This window comes from Ascaphus truei, chromosome 2, assembly GCF_040206685.1.
Source record: "Ascaphus truei isolate aAscTru1 chromosome 2, aAscTru1.hap1, whole genome shotgun sequence".
NCBI classification, from domain to species: Eukaryota; Metazoa; Chordata; class Amphibia; order Anura; family Ascaphidae; genus Ascaphus; species Ascaphus truei.
In genome coordinates, this window is record NC_134484.1 from 109,337,064 (window position 1) to 109,355,882 (window position 18,819).

The 18,819-nt window shown below is 39.0% G+C and overlaps 1 protein-coding gene across 5 annotated transcripts in view; it reads left to right on the forward strand.

Moving 5' to 3' along the window:
* The window catches only part of TOX (thymocyte selection associated high mobility group box), a 386,296-nt gene that overhangs the window by 169,039 nt on the left and 198,438 nt on the right, over positions 1 to 18,819 (forward strand). For 2 of the 5 annotated variants that reach the window (XM_075584054.1, XM_075584055.1), the window contains exons 2-3: positions 10,468 to 10,539; positions 16,065 to 16,151. The exons of 1 other annotated variant lie outside the window; for it this stretch is intronic. In XM_075584054.1, coding sequence (XP_075440169.1) covers positions 10,468 to 10,539; positions 16,065 to 16,151 — 159 coding nt within the window. The remainder of the gene's footprint in view (positions 1 to 10,467; positions 10,540 to 16,064; positions 16,152 to 18,819) is intronic. 2 more of the 5 variants (XM_075584056.1, XM_075584057.1) reach the window with 1 other exon arrangement.

Consider the following 18,819-nt stretch of genomic DNA (forward strand, 5'->3'; position numbering starts at 1 on the left):
TGTACAATTTGTCACCCTTAATGTTTTTATATTTTGCATCATTCTCCATCAAATATAAAAGTAAAAATGGAGTCGCTCCATAGTTCTTGTTTTTTTTTTAACACAACGTTAAAGCACCCAAATTTGTTTTCCAGTTTTTTAATCCTAAAAAACGAATATATTATTAAATAAGACTCCAGTCTCCTATAGACCACACATTAAGGCAAAATACCAACTAATGTAAAAGTAGTTATTACTATGTATAGTTTAATACATATATTCATATAAACAATATAAAGATCCTAGAGGGAGCTGTAAAATTTGCACATGGTTAGCAATAAAGATGATAAAAAATTATATTTCACTGTTGTAAATAATTAAATTGAAATAGCTGTGTTAATCCAGCTGCAATAGTATGAGTATTAGATTATACTTTTTATTTTTTTTGGACTAACAATTGGTAATTTTAGGACAAGCTTTAAAAGTTCTCTCTCTTCCTCAGGTCAAGCAATACTGATTTACAAAAGTTTTTCTGAATGTGAAATAGATATAAAATCCAAGATAACAATCTAAGACAGATGAGTTAGAATTTCATGAGGGTGGAATGGCAGAGGGGCATGGGCATCATAAATAAACAGACAGGGCAATACAGGGACAGTGAGAAATGTGGAGTGGATGGAGAACAAAGAATCAATTGCAGTATCTTTCTTCTTCATAGTATTATTGTGTGTCTGTGGAGGTTCATTCCGAGTTGTAGTTTTGGACTGGTTTCACCAATGTTTTTTTTATTTCTTTATTAAATGTTTTACCAGGAAGTAATACATTGAAAGTTACCTCTCGTTTTTAAGTGTGTCCTGGACACAGAGTTATGATGACAGTACATGTTATATTAAATGAACAGGGTTATACATTATAATTAGAGACATTTCCTAAACAGTTGAATATAATATATGTTATAGGCGTATGTAACAGTTATAAACCAGATTAAAATGTGAGATAGCTGAAGTCTTGAAGGAACTTAAACTGGTGGCGGCTTTGAGAGTCCCCGGTAGATTGTTCCAGCTGTGAGGTACACGGTAAGAGGAGGAGCGGCAGAATACTTTGTTGAACCTTGGGACCGTTAACAGTGTTTTGGATTCAGATCTCAGGTGATAAGTGCTGCATGTGGTAGGGGTGAGCAGTTTGTTCAGATAGGTGGTTAGCTTGTCCAGAAAGTATTTGAAGGCAACACTGAACAAATTTACTTTGCACCTAGACTCAATGTAATGCAGCATGCATGGTCACCTTTTATGCATTAAATAATATATACCCCATTTCTGGATGTGCAGAAATATGATCTTTTTTTTTTGTAAACTTGTTCTTTATTTGCATTTTTTGTTAAGAACAATGGGGAGTGGGGTACAGAACATAAAAAAGGGTAGGATGTTACTTTTAAATTACATATATTTGTATCATGTATATAACACCTATTGGTGGGGAAACAATAATGACATCCCTGTTGGGACAGCGTATAAAATAACTAATACAATAATTTAACTTAAAAAGACTGGGAGAGGGAAAAAGGAAAAGACGAAAAAAGAATGTCATTACTTTAGCCTTAATTTTCCACTTGTTGGTGTACCATAACAGTAATATTAATATAACAGTATATAAACACACGTACCTTTGTGGACTATTGAATACTGAATACCCTCCGGGCCCTCCTCCTTGTTTTATACAGTTACGAAACATATCACACCAAGGTTTCCACAGGAGTTATGTGTTTTTTGTTTTTTTTCCCTTCCCCCGCCCCCCTTTCTTAGCTCTGGTGTTTTTAGGGCACTTCTATTATGTGTTTTTCAGATTTGGAGAGTTCCCCTAGTAATATATCTATGTCCTATATAAGTTCTCCATGGTTCCCAGACTTCTAAGTATTTCTGTACTGTGTCTTTTGTATCCCCGTCAGTTTTTCCATAAGACAGATCCTCCATAACCTCGCTCTTACTGCATCTATAGCTGGTTGTTGTTCCTGTTTCCAGGCCTTAGCTATTTCACATCTGGTGGCTGTATATATGTGTGTCAGTAGCTTATCTTCGTTTTTTTCCATGTTTTCTATTGGCCTGCATAACAGTACCTTCCAGGGGTCAAGGGGGAAGTCAAACCCAAGAATTGTCTGTGCCATGTCATGTGTGGCCCTCCATAACTTTGTAACCTTTGGACACGTCCACCACATATGTATGAACGTTCCCTGTTGACCATATCTTCTCGTACACAGTGGGGACATGTTTCTGAAAAATGTGGACAATCTTAGAGGGGTGTAATACCATTGGTGGAGCATTTTGTATGCATTTTCTTTCATTAGGACACATGTGGAGCTCTTCACTATCCCCTTAAATATACTATCCCACTCCTCCTGTTCTAGTTGTTCTCCCAACGCCTGCTCCCATTTTATCAACATTTTGGGTTTTATCACTCTGTCTGTTTTTTCAGCTGCCAGGATGTTGTATACTTTGGATATCAAGCCCTTCTTGTCCTCCCCTAAGAGGCACATATCCTCAAATATGGTAAAGTCACTATACAGGCCTTCTCTTCGCATATGGTCCCTCAGTTGAAGATACCTAAAAAAGGCAGAGTTCTGTAGCCCACTCTCTCTCATTACTGTCTCAAATCTTTTAATTTCTTTGTTTGCCCATAGATCTTTTACTCTTGTGATCCCTGCCTTGCTCCATTCTTTGAACGCTGTTGGTTCCATGCCCGGTAGAAAGCTAAGATTCTCAACTAATGGTGTCATCTGAGATTTTAGATTGGTCAACCCATGTTTAGTTTTCAAAGAGTCCCACATCTCAAGTGAATGTGTGATAGATTCCAGGGGCACCATCAGTGCTGGTCTTTCTTTCTTTGTTAACCATAGTATCATATCGATGGATGACCCTGAGATCACATCAGACTCGATTTCCATCCACTTTTTCCTTTGTTTATGGGCATGCCAGTGAACCAGTTGGCTTAAATGTGCTGCTTGGTAATATTGCCATAGTGTGGCAAGGCTAGCCCGCCTGACAACTTAGATCTATAGAGTGTGGGCAACGTTATTCTCGCTTTTTTGTTATTCCATATGAATTTTGTGATTTTTGTCTGTAGCTCGTATATATCCCTAGCCCTGACCTTCACTGGCAGTGTGTGGAATAAGTACAGAATACTTGGTAAGACGTTCATTTTAATAGCATTTACTCTACCTATCCAGGATATATGGTATCTGGACCATTCTTCTAAGTCTTGTTTCAATGTTTTTATTAGTGCTGGGTAGTTTGTTACGTATATAGTGTCTTTTGTGTTGGTCAGCCAGATTCCCAAGTACTTTATGGTCTGAGACTTCCAGGCGAAGTCAAAATGTATTTTTATCAACTTTACTTGTTCCGGTATGAGATTTATATTTAGGGCTTCGGATTTTTCATTATTTATTTTAAACCCTGATAATTTTTGGAACTCTGACAAATTACTGAATAGATTTGGGAGTGAGGTAAAGGGTTTTGTTATTGTCAATAATATATCATCGGCAAACAATGATAGCTTGTATTCGTTTTGTTTTACCTGAATCCCCCCGATATCCACGTTCGACCTGATTTGAGCTGCTAAAGGTTCTATCGCTAGCGCAAACAGAAGGGGTGACAGGGGGCATCCTTGTCTTGTGCCATTTCTGATGTGTGTTTTATCTGTCTGCAAATTATGGTAAGATACTTTGGCTGTGGGTTCCCCATATAATGAGGCTATAGCTTTCATAAATTTGCCTTTCACTCCAAAAGCCCGAAGTGTCTCAAACATATATCCCCAGTCAATGCGATCAAAGGCTTTCTCTGCATCTAGAGATAGTAGCATTGAGGGCGTTATTCTGCTTAGCTATTTGTATCAAGTTAATTGTTCTCCTTGTATTATCCGCTGCCTGCCGCTCTTGTATAAATCTGCCTGATCTGCATCTATCAGTTGCGGAAGATATTTGATCAGTCTAGTGGCTAGTATTTTGGAAAATATTTTGAGATCATTATTGATCAGGGATATCGGTCTGTAGCTTTTGCATTGAGTGGGATCCTTTCCTTCTTTATGTATTAATATTATTTTTGATTCAAGCATTGTTGTGGGAACTGCTCCCCCTCCAGGGCTTTATGACATATCTTTACGAGTTGGGGAACTAATATGTGGGCTAGTTTTTTATAGTATATATTGGACAGACTGTCGGGTCCCGGGGCCTTGGAATTTTTTAGACCCTTTATTGTTTCTAATACCTCTATCGGGGTTATCGACTGGGATAGTGTTTTTATTTCCTGTAATGTGAGTTTGGGCAATTTCAAGTTTCTGAAGAATTTTCTCTGTTTTTCCTTGGTGGAGTTTCCTTTATCTACTTTATCTCCATTATATAGCTCTTTATAAAATGTGGTGAATTCATTAGCTATTGTCTGTGGATTTGTTATACTGTACATACCCCATCTTGTCTCCTGATGCTATGTATTCTAGATTGCATTCTATCGTTCCTCAGTCATGTGGCCAGCATGGTATCAGCCTTATTGGCCTTCTCATAGAAGTTTTCTTTTGTCCATGCTATAGCTTTTTCGGCATTATCAGTCAGGTATAATTTTAATTTCCCTCTTAAATCCCGCAATTCCTTCTCTATTGTTATACTGTGATTTGCTTTGTGTGCCTCCTCTAGGTTCTTTATCTTATCTTGTAGAATTAAGGTTTGTTTCTGTCTCTCCCTCTTTCTATATGTTGCGACACTTATCAGTTTACCTCTCACCACTGCCTTATGGGCCTCCCATAGAGTATAGGGAGACTCCATACAACCTTCGTTTATTTGGAAGTAATTGGTTGCCTCGTTACTGATCTCCGTGATGACCTCTGGCATCTTTAGTAGTGACTCATTTAGTCTCCATGTCCCTTTACTTGGTTTCTTATGTATATCATCAATGTTCACTTCTACTGGGGCATGATCTGACCAAGTATTTGGGTGCATTGTGGCCTTTGTTATTTTTGGGATTAGCAGAGAATCTACGAAAATGTAATCTATCCTTGTATAAACTTTGTGGGGTGCTGAATAGAAAGAGAAGTCTCTTCTCTGGGATTCATCGCTCTCCATGCATCCCTTAAATCAAACTCATTAAGTCCCTCTCTTAGCGCTTTTCTCTCCCCTTTTCGGGAAACCAGAGTCGTGGCTAACGCAGGTTTAGATCTGTCTTGTTTTTCATTTAAGGCTATGTTGAAATCTCCAGCGAAGACTATGCGACCCTGGTATACTTTATCCAACAATCGGAATAATTTTGTAAAGAATATACTCTTGTTTTCGTTCGGTGCGTACGCATTAACTAGGGTTATCTGGGTATCTTCTGTGTCCCCTGTGAGTATTATGTATCATCCCTCTGGGTCCCTTCTTACCTTGTCTACCTTAAATGGGGAGTTCCTTGCTAGGAGAATGGCCACCCCTCTTTTTTTTCCTTCCTTTGCAGATGCCGTGTATATCTGGGGGTAGTATTTATCCCAGTATGTAGGAGTAGAGCTAGCTGTGAAGTACGTTTCTTGTAGGAATATTATGTCTCCTGATAGTCTTTTATATTCTGTCATTGCTAGCTTCCGCTTTACCACATTGTTCAGTCCCTTGGTGTTATGTGATGTTAGTTTCAGTGTCATTTTTATTTACCTGTCTTTGGAGTCTTCTTTTCTGGTGGATTCGTATTCTGTTTTCCCTTGAGAGGCGGCCCGGGGGGTATTCTTACACGTCTTGTAGCAATGACAACAGTTAAACATTTAAACATCAAAAATAAAACAATATATATAGAAGAATCCAGGTGACTAACATAGCCTGGATTTGTTTGATCACTTATCGTGATCGATCGTTCCCTGCGGTTGCGCAGTAGCGCCAATCCCACACCCATATCTTTGAGTGTATAAGGACCATAGTGCGGTCCCAGGCGGCGGGTCCGCCTAGTAGATCAACATTTTTTTTATTTATTTATTTATTTATTTTTAAATAAACCTCCTATTACTTATACAAAAATTTAAGACCTTGTGTTCAACTCTACTTTGAACAAACATAATTCAACAACTGAAATCGTACATTTAACATATGTTACCTACCATCCTCCCCCTCTTTTTTTATTTATTTTTTGCTTAAATTCTTATTTCCTGCTTACTAATCTCCTTGTTCCCCCTACTCTTGGCTACTCTAAAGGTGTTTTGCATATGTAATCGTTATTCTAGGTTGCATTCAATCCGCTAAGCTAGGATATACTTAATTTTGTCTGATTTTGATATTGCAGGCAATATTTTCCTCCTGTCTGTACTGTGAGTAGTTTGGGACTATTCTTATTTATACCAGTAATTCTAACCTTCGGCTTACCCGCTAGACTATGGGGGGAATGGAGGTGTACCTTTGCTATTCCTTATCTGGTTCATGCATCTGCAGCTCGTCACCGTCTTGTATTTTTTGGTATAGTTCTTTATAACAGGTTTTTGTATTTTCTCTGTTGTAGCAGGTTTTGCATAGACCTAAGTTTTCTGGGGCTCCCTTGGTTGTCCTCTATATGGAGTGGCTCCTTTGCCCGCTTCTTTCCATGTGGGTCTGACGGGAAGCGGTCTGCGTTCTTATCGGGTCAAGGATTCTGGTGGTTGCAGTCCTAGTCTTTCTAGGAAGTCCACTCCCTCTTCTGGATCCCTCATGTAGGCTTGTGTTCCATTTCTGGTGGCGATAAGGCGGAATGGAAATCCCCACGTGTATCAAATTTCGTTGTCTCTCAGGATTTTTGTGATATGTTTCAGGGCCATCCTCTTCATCAGCGTTGATGGTGCCAGATCATTGTACACGTCTATCAACACTTCTCCCCATTTCAGCCCTCCTTTTTCCCGTGCCAGGGTAAGAACCGCTTCTTTAGTTTTAAAGTAGTGAAGCCTCACCACTACATCTCTTGCTCTATCTCCGGCTTGTGGTCTCGGTCTAAGCGCTCTATGCGCTCTGTCAAGGATGAGTGCAGCTGGGGGCATAAGACTGGGATCCCTCCAGCTATAGTGGTGCGGATGATTACTATTTAGCAAGGATGAAGCATGTATATATTTTTAATGGTACAGGTTTCCTTTTAAGTTAGTCGCAGCCCAAATGAAGCCTGTCTCCTTTAAAGTCAGCAACAATCCCCTTGGTCTCCTTTAATTGAAGCCAGCAATGGCACGTCTGGGGTGCTTTTACCCTCTCTGCAGCAGCAGAATTTCAACTCACTGGATGGGTGCCCCCCCCCCCCAGCTTATTTTGGAGGCACACACTGGGTGGGGAGGAGGAGATCTCCCTCAAGCTTTAAAGTCCATGCTATGAGGAGTTTTGGCATCAGGAAAGTACTTTGATTTTCAATCAGCAGCCTAGTAAGGTAAAATGTCCACCCCTCCTCCACCTCCAGCAGCCTGCCACTTCAACCTGTCCCCCCAGGTGCCAGGGGCAACCGCTCCTGCTCTGGCAGCTGGATTTTATCTTGTATTCCTTTATACTGTTGTCTCCTTAGCCTGCACTGCAAGGAGAGGTGTCCTGGCTTGACCCTGTGTCGCGCAGCCGTCTCAGGTACTCTGGCTGCTTTTTTTTTTGTGTGTGCGGGAGGGGGGGAGGGGGCATGTGTGTAGGTCTTCACCCCCTGTGGCACCCGGTCCGGCCTCCACCGGGGGATCTCCCCGCCGATAGCACTTTTTAATCCCCTCGTGTGAGCCCGGTGGCCATTTTAGGTGGAGCTTCACCTTCAAGCTGGGACCCGACCGGGCTTGTGTGCCACTCCCTGTTCCCCCCGTCCCGGGGCTCCACACACTCCAACAGGGCCTCCCTCAACCCCTGGGATCCCGCAATGTCACTCACCCTCCGGATGAGGCCACACTCTGGTCCCAGTTGCAGCTCCGCGGCGGAGACAAAATGGCCGCTCCGTCTTCCCCCTCGGCTCTCACCCGCCCACCGGAGTGCAGCGCTATTACTGGTGAGTCCCCTGCCGATCCTTTTCCTCCACTGCTGCCTCTATCCAGACGGACGGTTCACGTCGGGCAGGGGGGGATGTATATATAGGGTGAAGGGGGGGGGGAAGGCTGCAGAGTGATTCTGCAGGGCATCTTCGTCCCAGGGCCCACACGCGGCCCCTGCACCCAGGCTCCAGACACTGGGCTTATAAATACTTGGCCAAATCTCGTCCAATCTAACCCTTTTTTGGCCCTGTTATGCTGTCAGAATCTGTGACTTTTATTACCACTTGATCAGTTTTGTCTCGTGCTGGTTTTAGATTGTCACACCTGCTGAGGAGCTTCAGTTTAACACAGCCATCTTGGTTTGCATCCAGGCCATGCCCCCAAAATATGATCTTTTAATGTGGAATGTTCTATTTTTGTTACTGACTCTTAGATGTTTGCTTATGTGTTTCAGGATGTGATGTTGCATGATCTTACACTATTCTCAGGGTCCTTAAGTTTATTATGACGTTTTCTGTTACTAATTTGTGTCTGAGGTTTGGCGTTTGCCGGAATGCAGTGATAGGAGGTTTGGGTTGCAGATCTTTGATTATTTTTCAAATTTCCTCTAGAGCAGGGCTGTATATAGCCACTAGAGGCATGTGTGTGGTTGTTTTTTTTCCTTTTGTTTAGGAGCAGGTGGTCTCGTGGGTTATTCAGTGCAGATGTGATTGTTATGGTAATAGTTTCTAGCTTGTATGCCTTCTGTCTGAATAATTCAGTCAGGGTTATGTGGTGCGTGTTCCAGTCCTCAGTATCAGGGCATATACAGTGTATAGTGACTTATGTTGAAATTAGTAGGATGGAAGCTGGGGTTGTTGAGGCAACTAAATCTGTCTGTGTCTTCTATACAGATATGTGTAGATTGCCAGTCTTCAGTATTAATATAGTATCTAGAAAGTTCGCTGGGTTTACCAAGTCATCTATTGATTTGAATTGATGGATGGAGTGAGTTGAAGAACTTGGGAAATTATTTTAGATTTTCCTCATCCACTGTTCATATTATAAACAAATCATCAATGTATATGTAATATTTGTAGGGTTTGTGGAGGTTTATGGCAAGGAATTTCTGTTCAAGATCTTCCCCCTAAAAAAATTGTGACATGCAAAGTTAAAGTTAATTTAGAAAGAAGTTAGCAAATATGTTGAGTTTGACAAGATTGGGGCAGTAATGACAGAATTGGTCCAATAATAAAAAAAGAGATATCCATTTATAAAGATAAGCTGTCAATGGATATACAGATCAAAATAACACCTTTGTAGTGTCCCCCATCACCACTGTACATAGAGAGGTGGTAAGGAGTCACATGGGAACATGGTCACAATATCAAGTTGTGTTCCAGTGATGAATTAAGCTGCAGGAAATTCCTTTGATGCCATGTCTTTTACCAAGGACGTGAGCTTCAGAATAGTGGTTGAGTAGTGGAAATGAGCAACCCAAACAAAAGGGTAGGTGATCTTCTCCCTGAAATAATCAATGTGGAAGAGCAAATTATTAATTCAGGGAGAGATTTGACTGCTTTTTTCCATTGGCAGACAGCATTATTTTTTTCTATTCATCAGCACCTACAGTATATATACTGTACATTATGTAAATGCCTAAGAATTTATAAACCGAAAACTCTAGAAGACTTTGACATAATCACAAGAGGAAGAAATACCGTAGAAAGCATGGAAAGGTTAGTTAAAAAGATGTCTATAATAACAATGAAAAGATAGAAATGTTCTCTTAAAGCACGCTACTTGATTCTTTTATTTACTAGTATATACACAGCTGCAATTATTCTCAGACTTCTTACCCGTTTGCAGTGCCAAGATATCTGCTTGTTATGTTATATGTACAGTAGCCATCCTTGACTAGCTTCAAATCATACATGAATTGGGTAATCTATTAATGAATTCCAATCACAGTATCAGTGGAAAAAGGAAGACCTGTAATCGCAACCTTGTTATTTCACATGCTCTTCTCTTATTATTGGAACATGACTCACTTCATGAATGGACGGTGTGGTACATTAAATAAATGTGATCTCTCCACACTGTAATCTACTGTGACACTCTTATTTATTTTGATTTACAAATCAGTGTTAAGAAATACATTGTTTTAATAAGATAACACATTAGAATACATCATTATGCATTTTGTAACTAATCTACTATTTGCCTTCTCCCATGAGAAACTATGCAATTTAATTAGTACTTCATTAGGCCCAGCTATACATGGTACACAGACTGATCCATTTTGTTTTGGAACAGATTGTTGATGAAAGGAAACCATTCATTTATTGCTTGCTTGCTATAATTACTAGTGCACTAATTACCCCAAATCACTGACATGTATGGTCAATAATATCACAACAGAACTACTGCAACACTGTGTACAAACACTAACACTAATTTTCAACACGTTTTCTGATATTTAGGTACTTACTGTACTGTCCTAATAGTGAATGTTAAAAAGCGTTCACAATTACTGAATGTTTACTCTTTTTTTATTTTCAGTTTGACGGAGAGATTGAGAACATGTATATGAGCATGACAGAGCCAAACCAGGACTATGTGCCAGCAAGCCAGGTGGGTTAATTAATCTTCTCTGCCTTGTTTCAAATTGTAATTAAACAAATTCAAAGAGCTGCAATGCAAATGAGTGGCACTATCCTTAACTGCCGCAATCAGGAATTATCATAATTTATCAACAAAGCATTTAAGCCTTTTTGCCACTTAATGAGATAGGGCTGAGAAAAATCCAAAGCTGGCGTTTGCTGACACTACCTTGTAACCTCTCCAGCATGTAAGCAGCTGTTTTGCCAGCATGATCCTTCCTAAACAGTTGTTTTACCTTTAGGAATAAACCCTTTACAGGTGCTGCTTATTTAGATTTCCAACTGCAGACAAGTTAATCATTTTAAGCTACACATGTCACAAAATGTTTTAATTAGAAATAAGAGCCACGCTGTAGATTTAGCACACATTTTATGGTTGAACTTTTTATTTGGAATTTACATAACACAAAAACAAAACAGCAGGATGCAACAATTACAAATTACACATTAACACAAAAAAAGGCAATAGCAGCTGATAGGACATGTTATGTGAAAATACAAAGAAAATAAGTCTAAAACAGCATTTCATATTTGCTGAACTGAAAAATAATATTCTGCAAATTAAAAAAAATCAACTTCTTTTGTAATAAAAAAATAATAAAAAAGATTATTCTACTTAAGGAAAAGAGGCAAATGCTGCAATGTTTCCTATAGTAATAGTTAAAACACATTTCTCTGTAATGCTTTAAATTAATCTTTAGTAGGTCACATGCTTTTTTGGTACAGAATTTGAGTAGCTGAATTAGACAAGGAGAAAATTTGATTATTTTCAGATTTAATAAAACCAATATACAAAATACACATGGTGAGTTTTGAAGACCAAATGGTCTTTGAAATCATTGGTCCTCTTTTTCAGATGGTTTCTGTAAAAGTGACCATCTTGATCTTTAAATCTCATGTACAAGAATAGCGTTGCATGTTGTTTGTGTTAATCACCAAAAAAAAGAAGCATAATAATGCAAATAAACACATTTCACACTAGTGACAAAGATAAATAAGTATTTTATATTAGGAAGATTTAAATATTTAAATTACGTCAAAATATGTATTTTTAACAAGGATGTATATTTTGGCTATTACACATACAGCTTAAAAAACAAAAACGTTTGTTAGCAGTGAAATGAAGATAGGGTTGTAAGTATTTCTTATAACTGCGTTTTATAAAATTGTAAAGTAAATGGCACGCTTGTTGCAAATTGGAATATATGTTATTGGGCCAACTTGAAAGTTCTTCGTAAATGTAGCTGTACTTGAGTTTTAAGACCACACAAGTTTCTTTCATTGTGACCAATACCAGCCAAAGGCCCGGATAAATCAATCTCCGGTAATAAAAAAAAATGCGGTATTACTGACCCCCAAAAAATGCATTATTTTTATAGTTCAACATTGCACCGCTAAAAATGATGCATTTTTTAAAAATACTTAATCTTGATTGAAAATTGTCAATAGGTAGTGGGTATAGATGAAAAAAGGGGGAGGGGGTTGGAACATACATTTTTTGCCTTATCATGCTCACATCAGGTTCTGTTTTTATTGGTGTAGAAAATGATGCAGCGCACCGCGATCCAAAAGAAGAACAGGTCTGGCCAAAAATAGAAGATCTTTATTGAAGTATCATAAAATCAAGGGATGCAACCCTTGATTTTATGATACTTCAATAAAGATCTTCTATTTTTGGCCAGACCTGTTCTTCTTTTGGATCGCGGTGCGCTGCATCATTTTCTACATTGCTGGACATCACTCTCTACAGCAGCACGCGATGGAGGGGATACTCTGGTGAAAGCAGTAATACAGTGAGTACACAGGGCCAGCCCAATGAGGTAGAGGAGGCTGTCTTTGGACTGCCTACCCCTACCTTCAGGGTATCTGGTGCCCCAATTTGTTGATACTCAAATGTATGCATTTTATTATTCAATATCCAGATTGTATTCCCCTCCTTCCTGTGTACAGGACACTTTTGAGCACCTTACCTCACCTCAATCTGTTTTTATTGGAATGCGATTAAAGGCAGAAATACCGCTTTTTTTATCACCTACTCCAGGCTGGCATTATCTTTGTCTTGTGTATGTATATAATGGCCAATATATAAGCAAGATCAGCTAAACAGTATGAAATTGGGGATAAAAACGGATTTAAATATGTTATAGTAAATATAAATCCCTTACTAGCCCAAGTGGTCAAGTAGTCATGGTTTTCCATGACTAGATGACCACAAGGGCTAAAAAGGTGTTAATATCAATATTAAACTACATACCAACTTCTGTTGGCCACCTTAGTGGCTAGTTAAACATTGCCATGCTAAGGTAATCAAGGGGTTAACCCCAACCACTATTCCCCCCCCCCCCCTGGAAGGCCTTACCACACATCCCAGGACAACAACTCCTATCACCCCATAAAACACTACCCCCACTAGATAAATGGGCAATAGCCCTATTAGCAAAATGTGGCTAATAGGGCTTTTGGCTAGTCAATAGAATGAAAAAAGACAATAAGAAAAAACATTAAACAAAACAATCACATGATAATTAAAAAGCCTTTAAATCCATTGATTGTCACTGTGGCTACCTAGGCCCTCTTAACTGCGGCCTAGATAGCCATAATGGCAAAAAATATTGACTATAAAAAAAATGAATTGCTTACCCCAGCCGAGATTAAGGACATCCTCATCATGTTGGATGAAGCCACCCAAAACAAATCCAAAAAAGGGCAATTGCTCAATAATAAAAAACACTCTTAAAGTGCAATGGTTAAAAAAAATGCCACCCCAAACCATAAAAACAATCCCAAACCTGATGCTAACAAACCCCAGCTCCTCCACCCAAAAACATTTTGGAAAAAAAAATCCAAAAATAATAAGTTACAAATAAATCCCAAACTAAAAAGTCTAAATTAAAATGAAATCCAGACCCCATGGCCTATTTGTAATCCATTGCATCCTGTGTCAACAATGTTGTATCCTCAATTTGCCACAAAGCACTGTGTTGATTGATGAAGAGTCGTCTTTGCTTGTTCTTTTCTTCTTTTTTTTGAAAGATGTCGTCATCTTTCTCTTCTTCTTTCCACCACAGGATGTGGCCTCTTCAGTTACTTCTGGTCTTCTGAGCTTGCCTAGCCTTATATAGGGCCTGTGTTGTCCCAGAAAGTGTGATATAACAGGGTACGTCAACCAATGAGGTTAGTTATTTACCATGTGGTTGCCGCACTAAAAATGATGTGCCCTGACATCACGCCTCAGACGACCCAAGCCATATATAAGGCTAGGGCCTCTCAGAAGGCCGGAAGTAACTGAAGAGCCCATGTCATGTGGATGAAAGAAGAAGAGAAAGAAAAAGACGACATCTTTCCAGAAAAGAAGAAAGAAAAAGTACACAAGACTCTTCTTCAATCAACAGAGGATCAAAGGCTTCGTGGCAAGTTGAGGATTCAACATCATTGACGCAAAATAGCAGTGGATTATAAATAGGCCATCGGGCCTGGATTTATTATTCACTTTGATTTTTTGTGCCATCGGGCTTGGGATTTATTTTTATATTTACATTTTTTTGCCCATCGGGATTGTTTTTTATGTTTTTGGGTGGGGGGGAAGTTTTTATTTTGAAGGTCAACATTGAGAGTAGGTAGCCACAATGACAATCAATTTATTTAAAGGCTTTTTTTTATTATGATAAGGTTGTTTTTTTTTTAATTATATGTGTTTTCATGCTTTTGAAAGTCAAAAAGCCATATGATCCATATTTGGCAAATAAGTCTATTGCCCATAAGGCTAATTGGGATTTGTATTGGGGTTGTGGACGTAGTGGAGGTGGGTAGTGGGGATAGTTTCCCAATGGTGGTTGGTTATTCCTCCAGGGAGGGGTGTGTGGTATGGGTTAACCCAGGGGTGCACAAACTGGGGGGGCCACATGATTTTCTAGGAAAGGGGGCATGCAGTTACAGAATCCCTGCGCTCTTCTGCAAGGCATTTAAATTAAATGCCGAGGGAGATGTGAGGCCTCTGTAACTCCCTAACTTGCTCTCTGCCAACCCTTTAGCAATGTGTCGCCATTGCAAAGCACGTCAAATTAAGCTGCGGGTCACGTGACCCTCGGCATAATTTGACGCCGGGTCCTAGATGAGGGGGAAGAGGTGGGTCCGAGTGCTGGGGCTGCCAGGTACGGGGCATAGCTCAGGAGCTTTGCGCACCCCTGGATTAACCCCTTGATTACCTTAGCAGTTAGTAAAGCTTTTTATGACAATGGTTTACTAGCCACTAAGGTAGCCAACAGGAGCAGTAGTCAATTTTTTAAAATTGTATTTACCCACTTGATGTGTGCGGTATACCTTGGAACCCACAGTCATCAATGGGTTTAATGTTATTTCTACCATATATTTCTGTAATAATTGATATTACAGAAGCTTATAGATGCAGTAATAACCGCGTTATTAACAGCCATGTTAATTCCTGCATCGTGATTTTGGGTTAAATATTTAATCCAGTAAATTGTTACCTCAATACAGTGTATTGATGACTTCCAATATAAAATTGCGGATATAAGACTGTATTATTTTAATTTTTACCGGGTGTGGTTTTAATGCCGTCGGTGATGTATCCGGGCCAAAGACATAAAAAAAAGTCTAACTAAAATACAAAATTAAATAAAGAAATATAAAATTAGAGGTTTTTTAAAGAAGATCACTGCCATCTAAGCAACAGTACCAACACGCATACACGTTTCAGGGTCTTTTCAAGGTTTTCTTTCAGCTAATGTACCTCTTGTATCTTTAAAGGATTTATGACTAATACAGTAAGAGCAGCCTCAATTACCCCCAAAATATTCAAGGAATATATTAAATAAATCCTATGGAATCTTGATTCTACTTCCTAGAACCACTGCCTTATCTTGCTATTGTATACGTGATTAAGATAGTGTTCTTTTTTTATTGTGTTGACTGTCATGATGAGCTGTTTAATTGTCCATTCATAGAATTTGCTTTAACTTCCCCTTGCAAGTAACCACCATTCCACATTTTGAACATGTATGGTGATTTGTTGACACTGTTGTGAACATTTATTCAATGAGTACAGTTTCTTGATAACCGAGGATGAAAATTAAGTAGGAGCACGGCTATCTTATGAAATGTTCAATGACAGGTTGTGACATTTACGTAAACTAAACTGTTCAAATGTGATGTGGATAGTCAAAATGTAATATGACTCATGGAAATGGTCAACTCCGATTTATGGTCAATTTTAATCAAGATCAGGTTAGTCACACTTAAGTTTAATAGGTATTTTCTCACAAAGCCTTTTCTTTCAATGTTTTGCTATACTCATTTTGTACAATATAAAATTATTCCGGGTTTTATTTTGGAAATAAATATTTCAGGTGATTTATTTTTATACAAATGTTAACTATACAAAGAAAATGCACATTTACTTTTGGAAGACATGTTGTCCAAATCTCCATATGTATTTGATGAAAATGTATCATTTTTATATTTTGTCCCTGAAAACAGTTTACTCAGCTTAATGCAAGTCAATGGAAAATGAAGAAATCCCCTGCATTTTCCTCCCAGAACTCCACAAAAAGATTTTTCACATTGGTCAGTATGTTGGAAGATTTCACATAAAAAACAGTTTGTCATACAAGTTATTATCATTTTAACGTGTTAAAATCCTTAGTGCTGTATATTATATGCCTATATTTCAGAATGCCAGTTTTATCAACAATATATAGCTCGTACCAAGATGCAAGTAATTTTACTCTGCGAATGTACCCAATCGTATTACTCAAAATAACTCTCATACAGTACACCAGAATGCACCACAGATCATTATAATAATATGAACAGAAGTTAAGCCATCAGAGTCTCATTTTAATGATCAGGTGGAAGCAGACTTGAACGCTTTTAATGCAAAACATGCATTACTTTCATATTTCATTAAAAATCCTTCATCTTTTACATGTGATCACGAGCACAATTTCTACATGATATATAAATTCATTGGCATCACTGCATTTTTATTTACATAATGCATCTAACAAATATGTGTGTATCTATATGTGTATAGATAGATAGATAGATAATTTAAGTTAAGGCTTTCATTATAATGTACATGCCTTCTGGATGTTGTATTAAATGGTTGCACACCAATAATTTATCAACCTCATTGTCTGACGTTATTCCGTTACATATATATATATATATATATATATATATATATATATATATATATATATATATATATATATATTAGAAGCACACCAACAATCCACTCTGTATATAAAGGGTCATTCCTTATTACAAATGGGTTAATCCTTGATTATACACATAACACATTTTAAAAATAAGGATCAATGAAGATCAGATGTGTTACTACAGTATTTATACTACGTAGGATTAGATAGTCCTACTGTTAGTCCAAACGTTAGTTCAGGTCATGTTAATGGGGGGCACTGATGCTGCTCATTTGAAGTGGTTCTCGCTCCACGTTTGTTTGTTATATAGATCTGTAAAAACAAGTGGAAACAGAATGCCCTACAAATAGCATAATAAGGTTTAATAAATAACATAACATTTTTAAAACAGTTGTGCACTTACAGTACTTAGAAGATCCAGGACTCTGGGACTATTAATTAGATAAGAACCTTATCCTACAAAGAAACTTTTTCTTCATCTCATGGACTATATGGATGTTGACCCCCATAATAGTTTTTATTTATTATTCTTTTTTTTGTGTTATTTGCACCTTGGTTAAAATTCATGTGTTTTTTAAATTGATCCACAAACAGACATACATAAATATTTAATTCTATAGGAGATTTATTATCTCTCAACACTCATGTTTTGTCCTTCAAATATCAATTTCCAGTACATTAATTTATTCTGTGCACTTACAAACATGCTTCTTTTAGCCAGCCTTGAAATGTACTTGAGGATCTGCTGGGAGTCTAGGGCTGCCAGGTGTCCTGTTTTGAACCCGGACAGACAGATAATTAGCCCCTCTGTCCGGTAAAAAATGAGATGTAATACCGGAGAAGACTGACCAATGGGAGGGTTCCACGTCACTAAGGAGTGTGCACAGCTCCCCCAACTCCATGCTGGGAAAATGTAGTTTCCTTCCAGCTTTACATGTAGGAGAGGAGAGAATAGCTCCATTGTGTCCCTGTCTGCCAGAAGGTCCACAGGTAAGATACCAGGCGATGAGGGGGGAGGAGGAAGAAGAAGAGGGGTGGTGGTGTGAGGAGGAGGAGGAAAGAGGGGGTGGCGGTGAGGAAAGAGTAGGAGGGGGGTGGTGGTGGTGGAGGAAGGAGGTTGGTGGTGATTAGGAAGAAGGAGGGTGGTGGTGGTGAGGAAGAAGGAGGGGAGGAGGTGGGTGGTGGTGAGGAAGGAGCAGGGTGGTGGAGGTGGTGTGAGAGGAGGATAAGGGGGGGTGAGAGGATGAGGGGGGAGTGAAGATGAGGGGGAGTGAAGATGAGTTGGGGTGAGAGGATGAGGGGGTTGCAACAATCTTGGAAGTAGTGGGAGAGAAGCATTAAGATCAGTATATCTCACCATGTATGACTGCAGGTCTGACTGTTGTTATTTTTTTTTCTACATTTCACTCCACGTATGCACCAATTTTCTCTATTTCGTAAAAAATGCTGGGAGGGTGCTCAATCCCCAAACCCCTCCCAGAATTTTTTTGAAATAGAATATGAAATAGTGCAAATTAGTGCATACAATATGTGGAGTGAAATTGTGAAAAAATTACATAATAGTCTGAGAATTTATAAATAACATACTCCCCACTGACTTTTCAATCGTGCCGCATTTTTCACCATTGTGTCCAGTATTTTTTGGACAAGCCACCTGGCAACCTTAGCTGGGACTGGTCACTCTCCCAATGTGGTCTGCTTCGGGTTCTCCTTGCTCTCTCCGGCATCTCTACCACTGGTCGCACCTGCAATCAATGGTACAGCATCAATACACAGCACAAAAGCGGCCACGACAGGGTCAACTTGATGGCGATGCTGTTGGTGCGACAGCACCTGGCCCGGTGCTTACAGAGTCCACGTACTCTTCCCCAGCCCAACTTCAATAATCACAGTTTAAATGTTGTGGTGGTTAAATTAACCACCACAACATTTAAACTTTTATTTCCAGAGTTGGGTCGGGGGAGATCACGGGGCCTCTGTAACCAATGGCATCTCCTGCTGCCACACGAAGTAATGTGAGAATGCGATGTCACATGACATCATCATGTGATGCAAGGGCGGGTTAGAGGCCC